Source organism: Lepus europaeus, chromosome 1 (assembly GCF_033115175.1).
Source record: "Lepus europaeus isolate LE1 chromosome 1, mLepTim1.pri, whole genome shotgun sequence".
In the NCBI taxonomy this organism is placed as follows: Eukaryota; Metazoa; Chordata; class Mammalia; order Lagomorpha; family Leporidae; genus Lepus; species Lepus europaeus.
In genome coordinates this window covers 757,985-777,345 of record NC_084827.1, presented here as the reverse complement: position 1 = coordinate 777,345, position 19,361 = coordinate 757,985, and the positions used below count along the sequence as shown (strand labels likewise).

Below are 19,361 nucleotides of genomic sequence, written 5' to 3'. Positions count from 1 at the left end.
GGTATTCACTGCAGGGTGCGTGCAGGCCCGAGAAGGGTTCAGTAAGAGGCTCTCCATGGAACACACCAGGGGCAGAGTCGATTTCCTCCATCGCAATTGTGTGCACATTAGAGGCGTGGCGCTGGATGTGGCTTCATTTTTACAAAAGCATTCCTAAGGTGCAGCACTGGGTGCACTGGCTGAGAGACCGCCGGAGACACCCTCTGCCCGTCTTGGAATGCCAGGGTTCAAGTCCTGGCTCCACGTCCAATTCTAGTTTCCTGCCAAGGTGCCCCCTGGGGGACAGCAGGGGATGGCTCGAGTCACCTGTCTTCCCGCCGCCACCTGGGAGACCCAGACCGAGTCCCACGCTCCCGTCTTCAGCCTGGATGAGCCATTTGTGGAGCAGCCCAGCAGACGGAAGATCTGTCTCCCTCCGCCTTTCAATAAAATAAATAAGCAATTACAGAATAAAAACTTTACAAGCTTAATTAGATTTAAAATAAATGGTGGGGGGCATGGCGCTGTGGCGTTGTAGGTTAAGCCTCCACCTGCGGCACTGGCGTCCCATAAGGGCACTGGTTCAAGTCTGGCTGCTCTGGCCATGGCGGCCATTTGGGGAGTGATCAGCAGATGGAAGACCTGTCTCTCTGTCTCTCCTCTCTGTAACTCTGCCTGTCAAATAAACAAATCTTAAAAACAGAGACAGGGACTTGCACTTCAAGCTCAGAATATAGAAAGTCACAGAAAAAGCCAGATAATCTACAAAATCATAGCTTTTCTGGAGTCTACAGAACTGCTATGGTCATGAGGCAGCCAAGTTAAGTGGAACCCAGAGTGGCAAGGCCCTCACAATGCAAAATCTGTTTCAGCGTTGACAGAGTTCGGGGAAAGATGGCCCCCAAAGGAACGAGATGAGCTCAGCGAAATTCTCGTGAATTCCTAGGGCCAAGTGTGGGCGGGTGGGTGAGAGTTTAATAGCTAATGGCGGAGGAAAACACTGGAAAAGTTACGCAAGAATCCCCAAAACAAGCAACCACAGTGACTGATAGGTAGTCTCCTCCTCCCGCCCCCACACACTTTTCAAAGATAAGATGATCACCCGGTGCAGAAATGTTTATCCACAGAGAGAGAGGGAAAGAGACAACAATTCCCGGTAGGACAGGGGCCCCAACTGGAGTTTGACATTCACACTCCCAGAGGACCGGCAATTTGGAAATCCCTTTGGCTATGTTGTAACAGATCTTGGAAATTCAAAGGCTGTGTGATTAGATAATTGCAGGTGCAGGAATTTATCGTATAAAAATATGCAGGGGAGTTTACTTACAAAGTGGTTTATATTTGTTAGGGTCTTGGAGAGAAGCAGGTGTGGAAAAGTGGGGACTCTACTGGAGGACAATGTATAAAGTCTCGGCCGGGGGAGGGGAAGCCCCAGAGGGCTGATGGAATCGCCCAGGGCTGGCTGCAGTCGGACACCCGGCCACCTGAGGCGTGAGGGGGCCAGGGAAGGAACACGTGGGGAGCAGGCGTGGGAGAGCCTCCAACCAGCTGGGTGGGCTTTGGTTCAAGGACACCGTCAACCAGCAGCCCTTCAGCGAGGGAGCCGGGGGACTCCAACCCTGAGCTCCCTGAATTCCTGTCATTGGATTTCTTCCTGATGCCTCCCACAGACCAAACACAGGAAGCCGGAGGGTGAGGAACCCAACAACGCAGTCAGCACACTGAGTACGAAGGTCAGGCTCTAACGCCAGCTGCGTGGCAGACAGGCAGAGGACGGGCGGAGCCTTCGTCAAGGGATCCGGCACGATGTGCAGTGCGGCACTGCTGTCTTAGATATCGGAAGCCGCCTGCGTCCAATGCTAGGGGATTTGCTGAGCAACTAATCATAGGTTCATGTCTTAGACTATAATGAACCATTGGAAATTCAGTTTTGGAAGCATTGTTTATTAAGATAAAAGATGTTCATCATATATTGTTGAGTGAAACAGAATTTTCTGTCCAGTTTTCTGCCCGTTTTTGGCTGTGAATTTCAAGTGCCTGGAAGAGCGTACACTCCAACGTGAGCAGAACTTCTCTGGGGACGTGAGATGCCACACTCTCAACAGGCGTAACTTTGCTTCTCTGTACACTCCACTTTTCCTACAGCGTGTGATAAAAAATTAAATTTCTCTTTAGAAAAATGAGAAAGATGGCATGACCCCAGATGAGGGCTGTGAGTTAAATCGGTGCTATTCTTAACACTGATCAGGAAGATTCCTTAAAAATTCCATTAGAAGCCAGTTTCATCTATGAACATAATTGCAAGATTCTTGACCAAAATTCCAGTAAAGAACTGAGAAATAGTAAGTATCACTGTATGTTTAACTCAATGCCAATTAGCATATTAGAGGCTTCGTGTGCTACAAGGTGCCGGGTTCGGCAGTGCTTCATGGGGCGTCCGTACGGTTCAGTTTTGTATAATACTGAATACGCTTTGCTATTCAAGCTTATTTTACTGTTTGGAGATTGTTATTTCCTAAAGGGCAGAGACTGTGTTCTTTCTCTAGTTCTGTTGAGAACCATATTCAATAGATTTAAGAAATATTCGCCACCCACTGTGGCTTCCCGAACTCTGCCGCAGGCCAAGCTAATCCGACACTTCCAGGCTCCGTGGGCTGGTGTTGCACAGTGCAGAGCAGAGGACCCCGCGTGGCCCGACATGCTCTGCAGCTTGAGACGCTACTGTCAGGGCAAAGAGGGACAAGTGGATGCCAGGATCCCTCCCTTCCGGCCCTGGCACTGAAGATCTATAGACAAACTCATGCCTCTCTGGCTGAGTCTCTCGCTCTGGAGAGTGGGGAGGGGTCCAGCAGCGGGGAGGCCAGCGTGGGGCTTTGTTCTTGTTCCTCGAGCCCTGTGATCTGCCAAGCTCTGGGCAAGGAAGAGATGAAAATGACCAAGTTCAACCTGTGAGGAACTGTCAGTCTGGGGGCGGCATGGATACATGAAAGTTATCTACTCATTTATCTTTGTGTTTATATGAGAGGCAGAGCAATGCGGGCTGGGATAGAGAAAGAGGGAGAGAGAGAGAGAGAGAGTGTGAGAGAAAGAGGGAGAGAAAGAGATGGATAGATATATAGAGACAGAGACACACAGAGAGAGGGATATATATATATATAGAGAGAGAGAGGGAGATCTTCCATAGCTAGTTCACTCCCCAGATGGCTACGATGACCAGGACTGAGCCAGGTTGAAGCCAGGAGCCTGGAACTCCATCTGGGTCTCCCACATGGGTGCAGGGGTCCAAGCACTTGGGCCGTCCTCCACCGCTCTCCCAGGCGCATTAGCAGGGAGCTGGATAGGAAATGGAGCAGCCGGGATATGCGGTAGAGCTCTATATGGGACACTGGCATCATAGGCGGTGGCTTAGCTCCTGTGCCATGGTGGCACCCATGTGAAGCTGTGATTCCATGTGGCGGGTGCTGTGACAGAGGTGTCTCTGAGAGTGTGGGAGCACAGTGAGTCCAGCCTTGGGAGGCCAGGAGTGATGTGCGCGGCTCCGGGGCTCCAGAGTGGAGACCTCTATCCTGGGAAGGGCTGGGGTGAGACGAGTTTTCTGAGAATCAGGGCAGTTAGGACAGATGCGCAGTCAGTGCGGGCCGGGCTTGATTTATTCGGTAAGTGATTGAACGCATGACCAGACGGACGAGCAGCAGCGGCACCAGACTATTTTCATTTTTCTCATTCTGAGTTTGAGTCAGCGTTGATGACTTTCAGAGCAGTCACATGGGAGCTGGAGTTAGGACGATGCCAGGGAACAGGGGTGACCCTAAAAACAGCTCTCACCAGCTGGTGCCCTGCTTTCTGGCACTGCCTCGGGAGCACTGCCCGTGGGTTGGGGGCTCCAAGTGACCACGGAGAGCGTGGGCAGAGGGCTGAGGCCGTGGTCCATAGCCTGGTGCCTGGCTGAGGCTTCCACGCTGTGGAGGAGGGGCGGAGTCTCCAGCCAAGCCACCAGGAGGAATTCCGGCTGCCTTCGGGCGCCTGTGAGCCTGGGCCCTCTGTGGCTTCTCTCCGGCCCCTGGTGTCCCTGTGCATAGACAGGAAGTGCTCCCTAGGGCTGCACTGAGTGGAGGTGGTTGTTATCCCATGCCCCAGTTCACGGCAGGTCTACACTGGACCTTATGCAATGTATCCGCTCTTTTCCCCCCAGGTTTGCTGTTTTTCTGCTACGTAAGCAAGTCCTGTCCTCTGCCACATCCATTCATCCCCACTGTCTGCCTTCGCTTTATCTGTGGAGCCCTCTCCCTGCTCCTTGTAACAGAGGTTGCCCGCGCACCTGCTGCTGTGGGCCCAGCGCAAGCCCCCAGTGCTCTGTGGAACCTTCCCTCCCTGCTGTAGCTCTTGCTGAACTTCCTTTTTTTGATTTTGTTTTTGTTTTTTTTTTTTTTAGAATATATTTATTTATTTATTTGAAAGGCAGAGTTACAGAAAGAGGGAGAAGGACAGAAAGAGAGAGGTCTTCTGTCCACTGGTTCACTCCCCAAATAGCTGCAAATCCTGGGGCTGGATCAGGCCAAAGCCAGGTGCTCAGAACTCCATCCAGATCTCCTATGTGAGTATCAGGGGCCCAAGTGCTTGGGCCATTTGCTGCTGCTTTCCCAGGAGCATTAGTGGGAGCGGGGTAGGAGCCGGTGTGCCCATGTGGGTGCTGGCATTGCAGGCGATGGCTTAGTGCTGAGCCACAGTGCCGGCCCTGGGATTGGGATCTGTGGTCTAAATCCTGCCATCTAGAGTGAGACGGAGGATGCTCGGAGAAGTCCCCTTAGAGCGAAGGCAGTGGCCTTGCCTCGGCCGTCGCTTCTCTCTCCCCTGCTACAGACACGACCACGGGAAGGGCGCCACGATCGCAGCTCGTGTTCTACAGTTCCTTCCTGTGTTGTTTGGTGCCAGTTCACAAGCCACTTGGTATTTAGTTCTTTTCCCCACTTCATTACGACCCAGAGACTTCCCGGGGTTTGCAGTCACTGCACTGAAAGCGTACCGTCCCCTCTGGCTCCTCTCCTGATGCTGGACAATGGGCTGCTGACTGCCGCTGGAAAGAATTACAGGGGCTACTGGACGTGCATCGGGAAGGAGGAGACTGAGCAGTCGAAAGGGACAGATTCCTGATGTGTGCAACCACGTGGATGAATCTAAGGCATGTTAAGAGAAAGGGGAAAAAAGGCACAGAAGGTTACACACTGTATGATTCCATTTATATGAGACTCTGGTAAAGGTGAAAGTGTGGAAATAGAAATTGGACCATTGGCAGGAGTGGGGGTAGTGCAGTGCATAGATTGCAAGCTGGCACAAACCCTCTAGCGCAATGGAATTGTGAATTCATAAATAGAACTCCTTAGATTTGTCAACACTCAAACACTTTGCAAAGTAAACTTTATCTGATTGAATTACCTAACTGAATTTACCTGAGTTAAATCTGACTTTAAAAAAATAAAGGAAATAGGCCGCGGCTCAATAGGCTAATAGGCACACCAGGTTCTAGTCCTGGTCGGGGCGCTAGATTCTGTCCCGGTTGCCCCTCTTCCAGGCCAGCTCTCTTCTGTGGCCCGGGAGTGCAGTGGAGGATGGCCCAGGTCTTTGGGCCCTGAACCCGCATGGGAGACCAGGAGAAGCACCTGGCTCCTGGCTTCGGATCAGCGAGATACGCCGGCCGCAGCGGCCATTGGAGGGTGAACCAACGGCAAAAAAGGAAGATCTTTCTCTCTGTCTGTCTCTGTCTCTCTCTCTCTCTTGCTGTCCACTCTGCCTGTCAAAAAAAAAAAAAAAAAAAAAGGAAATAGAAAAACATGTACTTGTGGGCCATTGGTGAGCACATTTTAAATTTCGATAGATCCAAAGTGGCTGTGAGACTGATAGCCTCACCAGGACCTGGGACTACCTGTCCCATACTCCTGCACAGACACAGTCAGTCTTTAAAACCTTGTCTGATGATGGAAGGGGTTATTTATGACCCTTGATGCTTCATGATTCAGGTTAAGATCTTGTCTTAACTGGTCTCACTGTTCGCAGTCATTTCTCTCCAAATCATCTTATATATTGTTAATAGAGTAATTCTTCTTGTGCCGGGTTCTAATAATGTCTCAAGAAATCTTTTCATGATAAGCCATTGCCTACAAATTAAGTTCAGATGTTTGAGCCCTCCTCATCCCACCCCAGCTCCCCTCTTCCCTCTCTCTCTCTTTTAAGATTTATTTATTTATTTATTTGAAAGGCAAAGTTACAGAGAGGCAGAGGCAGAGAGAGAGAGAGAGAGAGAGAGAAGAGAGAGAGAGAGGTCTTCTATCTGCTGGTTTGCTTCCCAGAGGCTGCAATGGCTGGACCTGCACTGATCCGAAGCCAGGAGCCAGGTGCTTCTTCCAGGTCTCCCATGCGGGTGCAGAAGCCCAAGCACTTGGGCTATCTTTCACTGCTTTTTCAGGCCATAGCAGAGAGCTGGACCGAAAGGAGGAGCCGGGTCTCGAACCAGCGCCCATGTGGGATGCTGGCACTGCAGGCGGCAGCTTTACGCACTACACCACAGTGCCAGCCCCTTCCCTTTTCTCTTTACAATACCTCCTTCTTTTTTAAAGATTTATTTATTTATCTGAAAGGCAGAGATACAAAGAGAAGGAGAGAGGTAGAGACACAGAGAGAGAGCGTCCATCTGTTGGCTCATTCCCCAAAAGGCCAGGCTGGAACCAGGAGCCAGGAGCTTCCTCCGGGTCTCCCACATGGGTGCAAGGGTCTGAACACTTGGGCCCTCCTCTGCTGCTTTCCCAGGTGCATTAGCAGGGAGCTGCATCGGAAGTGGAGCGGACTTGAAATGACGCCCACAAGGGATGCCGGCGCTGCAGGCAGAGGCTTGACCTTCTAAGCACAGTGCCAGCCCCCAGCCGTACCTCTAAGAGTCTCTTTTATCACTTTTAGTAGAAAGGCTGCCTTGTCAGCTTCTAGCTCAGCGGATCTAGCCCCTGACTATACATCAGAATCCTGGGAAACTTTTAAAAGACATGACTGGGGCCAGGCATTTGGCTTAGTGGTTAAGACTCCACTGGGTTTGACACCTGCTCCACTCCTGATTCCAGCCTCCTGCCCACCGACACCCTGGGAGGTAGCAGGTGATGGCTGAAGTGGTTGGGTCCCTGCCACCCACAAGGGAAATTGGAATTCAGTTCCTAACTCCTGGCTCCTGCCCTGTTCAGCTCTGGCTGTTGTGGGCATTTGAGGAGTAAACCAACAGATGGGAGTGCTTTCTGTGTCTGTCTTAAAAAAATAGACTAAGGTCTTGTCTGCGTAGACCTGCTGTTAACTATGCAAGGCGAGGTGCTTTGTTCTGTCTTGTTTCGGGGAGTCTGGGTGACTTTAGTATGCAGCTAGGGTTGGGACCCCCCTCCCAGCTGTTCCGCATGGGCTGGGTAAGTCTCACGCACTTTTCTGCCTTTATGTCTTCGTCCAGACCTGGAATTCCTGGCCAGTGCTCCTCAGCTGTCCTGAGCCGCCTCCTCCCCCCTCCCCGGGTGCAGCCCACACCTAAGTCCCCAGGGAAGCTCTCCATCCTGCCTGCCTGATGCGATTCTCTTCGGACATTGTGTAACCTCCCTCCGGCACTGAGTGTATTCTGCTTGGTGAGTTTTTTAAATTGATTTCCCCCTTAAGATGACAGGCTCACTGAAACACCATAGGAACTGCTCTCCCCAGGCAGCGCAGCGCTCCGCGGTCTGTCTTCGGCAGGGACAGTCACCATGCCCCCGTGCTGACGTCAGCTTCTTCATGTGTGGTCTCCTCTCTGCCTGGGCCCCTTCCCCAGACGTCCCTGGGACTGTGTCCCCTGCTGCGGCCATCGCTCCCGGACACCCTAGCGAGGTAACACTGACCCTCCCCACTCCTGTCCCCTTTGCTCAACTCCAAAGATCTGTCATCGGTGGGGTACCCATGTGTGAGCCCATTGTCCTCTTTCACTGCAGTGTGCCCCACGAGGAAGCGGGGTACCCACGTGTGAGCCCATTGTCCTCTCTCACTGCAGTGTGCCCCACGAGGATGTGGGGTACCCGTGTGTGTGTGTCCACTGTCCTCTCTCACTGCAGTGTGCCCCACGAGGAAGCGGGGTACCCACGTGTGAGCCCATTGTCCTCTCTCACTGCAGTGTGCCCCACGAGGATGTGGGGTACTCGTGTGTGTGTCCACTGTCCTTTCTCACTGCAGTGTGCCCCACGAGGAAGCGGGGTACCCACGTGTGAGCCCATTGTCCTCTCTCACTGCAGTGTGCCCCACGAGGAAGTGGGGTACCCACGTATGTGTCCATTGTCCTCTCTCACTGCAGTGTGCCCCACGAGGATGTGGGGTACTCGTGTGTGTGTCCACTGTCCTTTCTCACTGCAGTGTGCCCCACGAGGAAGCGGGGTACCCACGTGTGAGCCCATTGTCCTCTCTCACTGCAGTGTGCCCCACGAGGAAGTGGGGTACCCACGTATGTGTCCATTGTCCTCTCTCACTGCAGTGTGCCCCACGAGGATGTGGGGTACCCGTGTGTGTGTGTCCACTGTCCTCTCTCACTGCAGCGTGCACCCCAGCACAGGAGCTGAGAACTGAGGCTGCGTCTCCCCCAGGAGCCATCACCACTGCCTCCCAGGGTGCACCATGGTGGGAAGCCAGAGCCAGGGACAGGGCCGGGTGTGGACGTGACATTGCTAGGGCAAACGCCCACCGCTCTAATTTACGTGACAGAGCAGAGACATTCAGGCAGCTGTTCTGGAGCCCAGGGCGGGCTGTCAGCATTACCCCCTCTGCCTCCAGCCCCCTCCCCCGGGCCTTCAGTCAGTCCTTCTCCCTCCGGACCCCGGCCCAGCCCTCAGAACTGGGCGGCCCAGGTCAGGACGGCAAGTGGAGGCTCGTCCAGCAGACGTAGAAACAGCAGCAGCTACGTGCGAAGCAAGCAGCCTGTTCAGAAAAACAGGTCTCTTCCCTTGGCACATACAGGGCCACCGGCAGAACTCTCAGCCCCCTGGAGCTGTGACCAGGAACGTGGCTTCCAGGTCGCCAGTGACCCCACCCAGAGCTGCCCCGCCCTCCTCCTCCCACCCCTGGTTCTTTGCTGCCCTCCTGCCGCAAAGCAAGCTTCACATGGACATGTGGACACCCCACACGTCCATCCAAGGGCCACCTCTGCCTGCAAGCGGCCACCCTTGGGGCCACACGTCCCGGCTTTGGCCTACCCTCGGAGGACGCACTATTGGAAGAGACCGGTGGCCTGGAGGGTGAGCCCGGGCCTGCAGGGGCAGGGTTCTGCATGCTGGGCACCCGAGTGGGAGGGGCATGGGCTCCTGGGGGGAGGGTTCCCTGGCCTTGCAGACCGCTTGTCCTGTGGGGAGTGGTGCAGCTGGAGAAGCTGAGTGGGGCTCTCAGACACCGGGCCTGGCACTGCGGTGCGGCGCCGCTGCTGTTCCCCACCAGCACAGGTTTGAGTCCCAGCTGTTCCCCCTGCTACCCAGCTCCCTGCTAATGCGCCTGGGAAAGTGTTGGAGGATGGCCCAAGTCCTTGGGCCCCTGCCACACACGGGAGATCTGGATGAGGTACCTGGCTCCTGGCTTCAGCCTGGCCCGGTCCTGGTTGTTGGGCCATTTGGAGAGTGACCCAGCAGACAGAAGATCTGTCTTTCTGTTTCTCCCTGTAAGTCTGCCCCTCAAATAAATAAATAAATCTTTTTAAAAAAAATATTTATTTATTTATTTTTGACAGGCAGAGTGGACAGTGAGAGACAGAGACAGAGAGAAAGGTCTTCCTTTTGCCGTTGGTTCACCCTCCAATGGCCGCTTCGGCCGGCGCACCGTGCTGAGTCGAAGGCAGGAGCCAGGTGCTTCTCCTGGTCTCCCATGGGGTGCAGGACCCAAGCACTTGGGCCATCCTCCACTGCACTCCCGGGCCACAGCAGAGAGCTGGCCTGGAAGAGGGGCAACCGGGACAGAATCCGGAGCCCCGACCGGGACTAGAACCCAGTGTGCCAGCGCCACAAGGCAGAGGATTAGCCTATTGAGCTGCGGCGCCAGCCTAAATAAATAAATCTTACAAAAAAAAAAAAAAAAAAAAAAAAAAGTTGGGGCCTATCTGGCCTTGGTCCGAGGGTAGTTCTGGCCCTACCTCTGCTCTCTGCGGTCCAGACTGGTAGTCTGTTGAGGCGCTCATCCTGCCCCTGCCCCCGGAGTCTGTGTGGTTTAACAGGAAAAAAGGCACCAGAGCGCCCCAGCTGGAGGTGAACCTCGGGAAAGAAACTCACCTCTCTGGCTGCTCCCGTACCTAGAACATGAGGGCTGGTGAGGCAGCCCCTGCCTGGATTCTTGTGTTCTCTCTGCTATCCTTTCACACCAACAGGGGTCAGGTGCTGGATGTGCTGCACAATTTGGTAGCCATGCCCTAAGGCTTTGTCTAATCCTTCCTGAGACAGCAGCATGTGTAGCTGGGGGCACGCATGCCCACGCCCACGCCCACGCGCACACCCACGCGCACGCGCACCCTCTCCTGCCTTGAGCTGCTCACCCTTGTGTGCTTCAGTGTCGCATGGACACGGAGCCCTGCAGCCGTCTTCCTGACAGAGGCAGGGTGCTCCACCCCGACAGAAGTCACACTTAGCTTTGTGCTTGCAGACCTGGGACACTAAGGAATCCTAGGGACCTCGCTTCCTATACAGAGTTGGTGCTTACGAGTCATTGCTGTCATCTCTAATTGTGATTCTGGACGGAACTGTGCCATAACGGGTTAGGCTGACGCCTGCAGCACCAGCATCCCATATGGATCCAGCTCCCTGCTGTGGCCTGGGGAAGAATAGAAGATGGCCCAAGTGCTTGTGCCCCTGCACTCACGTGGGAGACCGGGAAGAAGCTCCTGGTTCCTGGCTTCAGATCGGCTCAGCTCCCTCTGTTTTGGCCATTTGGGGAGTGAACCAGTGAGTGGAAGATCCTCTCTCTGTCTCTCCCTCTGTCTATAACTGTCCCTTTCAAAAATAAATGAATAAATAAATAAATCTGTTTAAGTAACTGTGATTTTAATTTTCTTTTTCAACTGACGCCACCTTCTTCTTGGCAGTGGGGCCAGCGCTTCCTTGTCCTTGAGTTGGATGAGAGAGGCGCAAGACTCTCCTTCCCAGGGCACCTGGGGCCTAGCATAGGTGGGAGCTTCCTGGAGGCCGGGCCAACCGTGAGAGAGGGAAGCTCTGGGGCCAGCGCTGTGGTTGGTGGGTAAAGCCACCACCTACGGGCGCTGGTTGGAGTCCTGGCAGCTCCACTTCTGCTCCAGCTAGCTCCCTGCTAATGGCCTAGGAAAACAGTGGAAGACGGCCCAAGTCCTCGGGCCCCTGCTCCTGGGTGGGAGACCAGGAAGAAGCTCCCTGCTCTTGGCTGTGGATTGGCCCAGCTCCGGCTGTTGCAGCTATCTGGGGAGTGAGCCAGCAGATGGAAGACCTCATTCCCCTCTGCCTCGCTGTAGCTCTGCCCTCTGCCTTCTAAAAAAAAAAAAAAAAAAAAACAAAACAAAAAAAACCCACACACACACAACACTGACGCTCTTCTCTGGGGCGTGGATGCTGTAGGTGAGCTCATGAGCCATAATGAGGGCTCACTGGTGCAGGGGAAACGCTAGGCAGATGACATCACATTTAAACTTCATGTTGGTTTAGTGGAGGAGGCAAAGTATAAACTCATAAAACACAGCAGGACGGGGATCACCCCCAGAGCAGTCTGTGGTCAGAGGAGGAGCCCATGCAGCCAGGGCACAGGCCGGGCCCTGGGACAAGCAGACTCCACTAACATGCTTCCTTGGGTGTGCGCACTTGAGACTAGATAAGAAAAACCTTGTTTTTTGTGGGGGAGAGGAAGGAGCAACTCGTAAGACCAGGGGCTGTTTATGATGGGGGCACAATAGAAACAAATTAGATCAGCAGAAATGAGGGCGGGTGTTGGGGGTAGCAGCGACACTGCCGTTTGCTTAGCCTGCATCCCGATCAGACTGCCTGGGTTCAAGTCCCGCCTCCGCTGGAGCCGGCTCCAACTCAGGCACAGCCTGGAGGCTCCAGCACCTGCCCTCCGCCCTCCACGGGACTGACAGGATGCAGTCCCTGCTCTCAGCATCAGCAGGCGTCTGGGGAGTGAACCAGGGGGTGGAGGGTTTGTCCCTCTCTCTCTGAGTCTGCCTCTCAAATAAACATTTTTTTAAGAGACCATGATAGGCAGGAGGAAATTAAAAAAGAAATGGGTCATCCCTGAGCGCCACCTTTAGCCTCCACTCCGTGCTCCTGGGCTCTGACAGTGAAGCCCACCCCGTGTTATCCGAGGAAGAAGCTCGCGGGGCAGCCCGGCCGCCCCACGTCGCCCACCGCGGGCCGCGGCTTCCTGGGGGAGAGGTCCTGTCCACACCGCCGGCGCCCCGGCTGGTGCGAGCCCTCCAGGGAGACGCAGCCCCCAGAGCTGCCAGGGCCGCCTCGGCGCCGCCCGGTCTTCAGAGGTGGACGCCCGCACACTCTGGGCATCTACCCTACCGCTCCCTCCGCCGGCCGCGGCCGGCCGGGCCTCAGTTCCGCTCAGCGGCCGCCCTCCGCAGGCCTCGGGCCCACAGCGCCCCGAGGCTTCCCCGGGACCCGCGCGGGGGCCGGGCCTCGACGGGAGCCCGGACCGCGCGGGCTGCGCGCGCGCCTCCTCGCCCCCGCACCGCGCGCGGGGCTCTCAGCGCGGGGGCTTTGTCCCCTCGGCTCCGCCGGCGCCTCACTCACACCTGCCGCCCGCCTTCCCCGGCGCCGACCCCGCCTGGTCGGCCTGCACGGGGCACGCGCAGGGGCCGCCCGGCTCCAGCTGCGCGCCGGGCCGGGCCTCCCGCGTCCGCCCGCGCCCGCACTCGGGAGGCGGGTCTTGGGGGAGGGCCGGGCCCGGCCACTCGGGGCCGCCCGCAGGCAGGCAGGCGGGCGCCCGGCCGGCCGGGAGGTGGTGCTCGCCTCCCCGCGCCTCGGCCGCGCGTTGCCGGGCAGCGGCTCCGAGGCTCCGAGGGGGCGGAGCGGCGAGGCCGGCGTGCGGCTGGCGGCCCCTGTCCGCGGTTCCGGCCCCCGGCCCGCCCCCGCCTCGCCGGTGCGCGGCGCCCGGTCCCCGCCGCAGCCGCAGCGGCCGCCCCTGCCGGGCCTGCGAGCGCCGAGCCGCGAGGCCGGGCCGGGGCGCCGGCCGGGAGTGCCGGGGGCGCGGCGCCGACGCCGAGGCGCGGCCATGGAGGGGGAGCCCCGCGCCGGGGCCGCGCTGTCGCCGGGGCCGAGCGGCCGCCGCCGCCCGGGGCTGCTGCTGCCCGGCCTCTGGCTGCTGCTGCTGGCCCGGCCTGCCTCGTGCGCCCCAGGTAAGCCCCGCCGCGACGCTGTCTGCGCCTCTGTGGCTGAGATTGGCGAAACCTTGGCGTTCCCCGCCCATCTTCTTTTATTCTGCACGGCGCCCTCGCCCTGCTTTCTGGAGATGCGCCCCGGTTCTTCCTGGGCCCAGCGAATGCAGGCGCGGCGGACCGTGGCCGGTCCCGCCGAGGGGCTGCACAGCCGCCCGAGGGTGAGGGAGCCCGGGGCGGGTCTGGGGCCGCTCCTCGGCGCGCGCCCGCGCCCTGCGAGATGCAGGCGCCGGGCTGGTCATTGTGCATGGCTGTCTGGTCGTGGCTTAGCGAAGGCTTTGGGACACTGTATTGTCGGCGCGAGGGTCCGCCGGGGGCGTGTGCTTTCCGGCGGTGTGGCCCCCGCGGGCGAGCGTGGGCCTCGCCGGGGTCCCCCCGTGCACCAGGACACAAAGAACATTCAGGACCATCTCTGGGCAAGCGCCCTGGCCACGGGTCTTTGCAGGGACGCGGCCGGCTGTTGGTCTCACTTCTGCAAAGGCGTTCTCAGAACGAGGGAGTGTGACAATATTTTGATTCTTGGGTCAGGCTGGAGAGGAGTAAGGGTTGCACTGGTCTCGGATGCGGTTCGGTGACTGCTGCTCCGCGCGGCATGAGGAGGCACCGTTTTGTGGAGAGGCCGTGGGTGGGTTGTGTTGTTGAGGAAATGATTTAATTCGTCCTGCCTCTCCGAAATGCGGATTTGTGCACTCTGGGCTGACACAGTGCAGGCGGGGGCTGCCCCGGCGCTCACACACGCGTGACCACCGTGGAGGCAGCAGAGGCAAGGTGGGGTGGAGAGTGAGTGTGCACCGAGCAGAGCCCGAGAGCCCAGAGGGCTGCGGCAGGCAGGGCCGGGGGCCGCCAAGTGGCCTTGGGAGGGGTCCCCAGGAGCTGGCCGTCGGAATTCTAACCGGTGCCACCTAGGGATTGTACCGTGGGAGCACCGGAAGGACCTCGGGGATCGTGGACTGGGGCCCCTCCTCGGTCTACGAGGACACTAAAGCGGAGCAGTGGCCCTCTTGCCCCTGGCCTTGGACAGAGCGCACCTGGAGGCTCCTCCCAGCTTTCCCGCAGGAGCCCCGTGGGGCGCTCGCTTCGCCCCGCAGCAGCGCCCGAGGTCCAGCCCCGGAGAGGAAGTCATCTTGCAGAATGCTCTGGGCTTTGGTCAACAAAGAAAGCGCATCTGATGCTGCGGGATTCAGCTGTCGTGGACGCAGCGGTCACGGCGTGCTGCCGGGTGCCACGTGCTGCACACGTGATCCCGCGGCCTCCTGAGTCGAGTGCTGTTGCCCTATTTCACAGGTGTGCACACTGAGGCTCCCTCCAGACTCGGTCCCGACACCTTCCCCGCTGGAAGGTGGGCATCGGGAGAGAGTAAAGAGGTCGTGGAGGAAGTAAATTCTTCTGTTGATAACTTTGAAATACAGGGTGGAGCTGTCGGTGCTGCTGCCTAAGGTGCCTGTGTCCCCCACCCCCGCCCGCATGTCCACCGGCAGGGGTGAAGGCTCTGCTGTGTCCCTCCTGGAGCTGACATAAGGGGAGTGAGATTTCATCCCCCCGCCTAATTTGCGTGCTGGGCTGCTGGGGTTTGCCCAGCTCCTTCCGAGCCTGGGTGCAGAGGCCAGGAGTGGTGGAGGACAAGACCCCTGTGCCCAGGGCCGCAGCGGCAGCAGGTGGAGGCCCTTGACGGGCACAGGTGTAGGCCCTGTGTGGGAAAGGCAGGGATGGCCTGCTGGGCGGAGGAGGCTGAGGAGGTGGCCAGGCTGCCTGTGGGGTGCCGGGGCCTGCTTTGTGGCTGTGGATCCTGGGGAGCAGTTGCATTTCAGTGGTTCGGCCCACGTGGGCTCTCTGCCCCCGAGCCCGCTTGCCCCCCCGGCCTGAGTGTTGAATTTTCACCAGAAGAGTGGGGAGCGGAGGGGGCTTTGCCAAACTCTGCCGTGCTGGTGGGCAGTGGGGTGGGCGTTGTTTGGCCTAGCAGTGCAGACGCTGCGTGGGAATCCTGCGTCCCGTGTCAGAGTGCCTGGGCTCAAGTTGCAGCCGCGCCCCTGATTCCAGTTCCTTGGTGATGGGCACAGTGGGATGCAGCAGGTGCCGGTTCAAGGGGTTGCGCGCCTGCACCTTCTACACACATGGGGGGGTTGGGTTCCTAATCCCTGGCTTTGGCCCTGCCCAGCCCCAGCCATTGCAAGTGCCTGGGGAGTGAGAACAGCTGCGGGAGCGCTCTCTGCCTCTCAAATGAAGAAACACTGAGCAATGCAGAGGAAGCTAGTCAAAGACGGCGTGCGCTGGTCCCGTGCTGGGTTTCCCAGGTGAGGCCAGGTGCCCCGGGCTGTGAACACTGTCTCCTCCCGTTCTCCCCAGCTTCCCGTAATAGAGCCCACCTGCCAGGTGGTCCCCTTACTGCAGCCTTTAGTTAGGTTTCTCTGCTGTATTGATTTCCTGTCTATTTCTATTTCTTCTGGCATTTTTAAGTGTGTGTTTTTAAAACCATTTTTTAAGTTTGGTGTTGACTGTGCACTGTGTGGGAACGACTCGTAGTACTTGGGACTCACTTTTGAACACAGTGCTGTAGGAGATCGGCTGCCCGCAGTGTGAAAGCAGCGCAGTGGGTTAAAGCCCCGGCCTTCGGCGTCAGCATCCCATGTGGGCGCTGGTTCCAGTACCGACTGCTCCGCTTCCGGTCCCGCTCCTTGCTAACGTGCCTGGGGAAAGCAACAAAAGATGGCCTAAGTCCTTGGGCCCCTGCACCCATGTGGGAGACTAGAGAGAAGCTCCTGGCTCCTGGCTTTGGATAGGCTCAGCTCCAGCCATTGTAGCCATTTGCAGGGTGGAAGACACCCCCCCACCTGTAACGCTTTCAAATAAACAAAACCAAAATTTTTTTTTTTAAAGGAAAGAACCATGTCCCCTTTCTTCACCTTGCTCAGAGGTACATCTTAGGAAACAGAGCTTTACAGAGAATTTGGAAATTCACCTATAGTCCCACAGCCTGGCGATAAGAGTTTTGTCTCTTTGTTGTTAATATTAAAAATGAAAAAGCTTATCAGATCATATGCACAGTAGTATTTACTGCTTTTTACTAGATATGTAACTTAAACATTTCTTTATGCATTAAATATTATTTGAAGACAGTTTTCTATCCTAACAAACTAATTATTCTTTTATTTCTAGCTCCTTTGGCTGCTATAAATAATGCTATGATGATTAGCTTTGTAGATGAGGCTTTGTCTTCTTTCTGTGTGTGGGTTTTTTTTTTTTTTTTTTGACAGGCAGAGTTAGAGAGAGACAGAGAGAAAGGTCTTCCTTTTTCCATTGGTTCACCCCCAAAATGGCCGCTAAGGCCGGCGCACTGCGCTGATCCGAAGCCAGGAGCCAGGTGCTTCCTCCTGGTCTCCCATGCGGGTGCAGGGCCCAAGGACCTGGGCCATCCTCCACTGCCCTCCCGGGCCACAGCAGAGAGCTGGACTGGAAGAGGGGCAACCGGGACAGAATCCGGTGCCCCAACCAGGACTAGAACCCGGTGTGCCGGCGCCACAGGCGGAGGATTAGCCAAGTGAGCCGTGGCGCCGGCTGTGTGGGATTTTTTTTTAAAAAGATTCATTTTAATTTATTTGAAAGATAGAGTTACAGAGAGAGGCCGAGACAGCGAGAGGGGTCTTCATCTGCTGGTTCACTCCCCAAATAAATGGCTGCAATGGCTGGAGCTGAGCTGATCCAAAAAGCCAGGAGCCAGGAGCTTCTTCCGGGTCTCCCACGCGGGTGTAGGGTCCTAAGGACTTGGGCCGTCTTCTACTGCTTTGGGATTTTTTTTTACGGAACATATTTGAGGAAGGGGGATTGGATTGTGATGACAATGTAAGGCCCACTGCCTGGATTCCTGCCTGCTTTGTTCAGTGCTGGGTGCCTGGTAGGACAGTGCTCAGTATGTGCTTGTTGAGAGAAGCAAATTTGTGGAAGTTGTGGTGTTGAAGGAAACCCTTGACCTTTATGAGGTTATCTTCCATGAATATAATTTAAAAAAAACTCTTGTTAAATGAATTGTAACAGTTTTTATTTATTTGAAACACAGAGTTAGAAGGAGAGAGAGAGAGAGATATCTTCCATCCCTGGTTCACTCCCTAGATGGCTGCAATGGGCTGAGATGGGCCGATTGGAAGCCAGGAGCTTCTTCCAGGTCTCCCATGTGGGTGCAGGGGCCCAAGGGCTTGGGCCATTGTCCACTGCTTTCCCAGGCCATAGCAGAGAGCTGGATTGGAAGTGGAGCAGCCAATACTCACGGTGGTGGTGTTACCCGCTATGCCACAGCGCTGGCCTCTGTAACATAGTTTTGATTTGCACTTTTTAAATTACTTTAGAGTTGACTTTGTTGTTGTTTCTTATTTTGTGTGCTGTGAATTTTCTTTTTGTCCATGTGTGTGCTGGGGCACGTACACACTCACCTGTCATGTGTGTGTGCTGGGGCAGGTACACGCTCACCTGTCATATGTGTGTGCTGGGGCAGGTACACACTCACCTGTCATATGTGTGTGCTGGGGCAGGTACACGCTCACCTGTCATATGTGTGTGCTGGGGCAGGTACACGCTCACCTGTCATATGTGTGTGCTGGGGCAGGTACACGCTCACCTGTCATATGTGTGTGCTGGGGCAGGTACACGCTCACCTGTCATGTGTGTGTGCTGGGGCAGGTACACGCTCACCTGTCATGTGTGTGTGCTGGGGCAGGTACACGCTCACCTGTCATATGTGTGTGTGCTGGGGCAGGTACACGCTCACCTGTCATGTGTGTGTGCTGGGGCAGGTACACGCTCACCTGTCATGTGTGTGTGCTGGGGCAGGTACACGCTCACCTGTCATGTGTGTGTGCTGGGGCAGGTACACGCTCACCTGTCATATGTGTGTGCTGGGGCAGGTACACGCTCACCTGTCATATGTGTGTGCTGGGGCAGGTACACGCTCACCTGTCATGTGTGTGTGCTGGGGCAGGTACACGCTCACCTGTCATATGCGTGGGCTGGGGCAGGTACACGCTCACCTGTCATATGTGTGTGCTGGGGCAGGTACACGCTCACCTGTCATATGTGTGGGCTGGGGCAGGTACACGCTCACCTGTCATGTGTGTGTGCTGGGGCAGGTACACACTCACCTGTCATATGTGTGTGTGCTGGGGCAGGTACACGCTCACCTGTCATATATGTGTGCTGGGGCAGGTACACGCTCACCTGTCACGTGTGTGTGCTGGGGCAGGTACACGCTCACCTGTCATGTGTGTGTGCTGGGGCAGGTACACGCTCACCTGTCATATGCGTGGGCTGGGGCAGGTACACGCTCACCTGTCATATGCGTGTGCTGGGGCAGGTACACGCTCACCTGTCATGTGTGTGTGCTGGGGCAGGTACATGCTCACCTGTCATATGTGTGTGCTGGGGCAGGTACACGCTCACCTGTCATGTGTGTGTGCTGGGGCAGGTACACGCTCACCTGTCATGTGTGTGTGCTGGGGCAGGTACACGCTCACCTGTCATGTGTGTGTGCTGGGGCAGGTACACGCTCACCTGTCACGTGTGTGTGCTGGGGCAGGTACACACTCACCTGTCATGTGTGTGTGGTGGGGCAGGTACACACCTGTCACATGCGTGTGCTGGGGCACGTGCACGCTCACCTGTCATACGTGTGCTGGGGCACGTGCACGCTCACCTGTCATACGTGTGCTGGGGCACGTGCACGCTCACCTGTCACATGCGTGTGCTGGGGCACGTGCACGCTCACCTGTCCTATGCATTAGAAGGCTGACGACCATTCCCCGTCCTTTCCTGCCTGTGCTCCAGGGGATTTCCCTTTAATTTGTGTGCACTTTTGGAATGCAGAATCTACGTTGCTTTGATTAGCCAATCTGCTGTTCTGTGCTCTGTAGTTTTCCCTTGCATTTGTGCTTCTGGCATGTTCCATCCTTCTCTTTCTCAATGTGCTCTTTTATTACTG

General features: G+C 56.4%; 1 protein-coding gene and 1 long non-coding RNA gene across 2 annotated transcripts in view; both read left to right on the top strand.

Annotated features, from left to right (window-relative positions):
• Window positions 1–1,522: 1,522 nt before the first annotated feature.
• LOC133767786 (uncharacterized) lies at window positions 1,523–10,978 on the top strand. Its single transcript, XR_009866925.1, has 3 exons — window positions 1,523–2,321; window positions 7,457–7,625; window positions 7,699–10,978. It is a non-coding gene; the product is annotated as an uncharacterized LOC133767786 (long non-coding RNA).
• An 819-nt stretch (window positions 10,979–11,797) lies between these two features.
• KIAA1549 (KIAA1549 ortholog) overlaps window positions 11,798–19,361 on the top strand; it is a 150,429-nt gene continuing 142,865 nt past the window's right edge. The window contains exons 1-3 of the mRNA XM_062190478.1: window positions 11,798–11,809; window positions 12,587–12,792; window positions 12,933–13,360. Coding sequence (XP_062046462.1) covers window positions 11,798–11,809; window positions 12,587–12,792; window positions 12,933–13,360 — 646 coding nt within the window. The remainder of the gene's footprint in view (window positions 11,810–12,586; window positions 12,793–12,932; window positions 13,361–19,361) is intronic.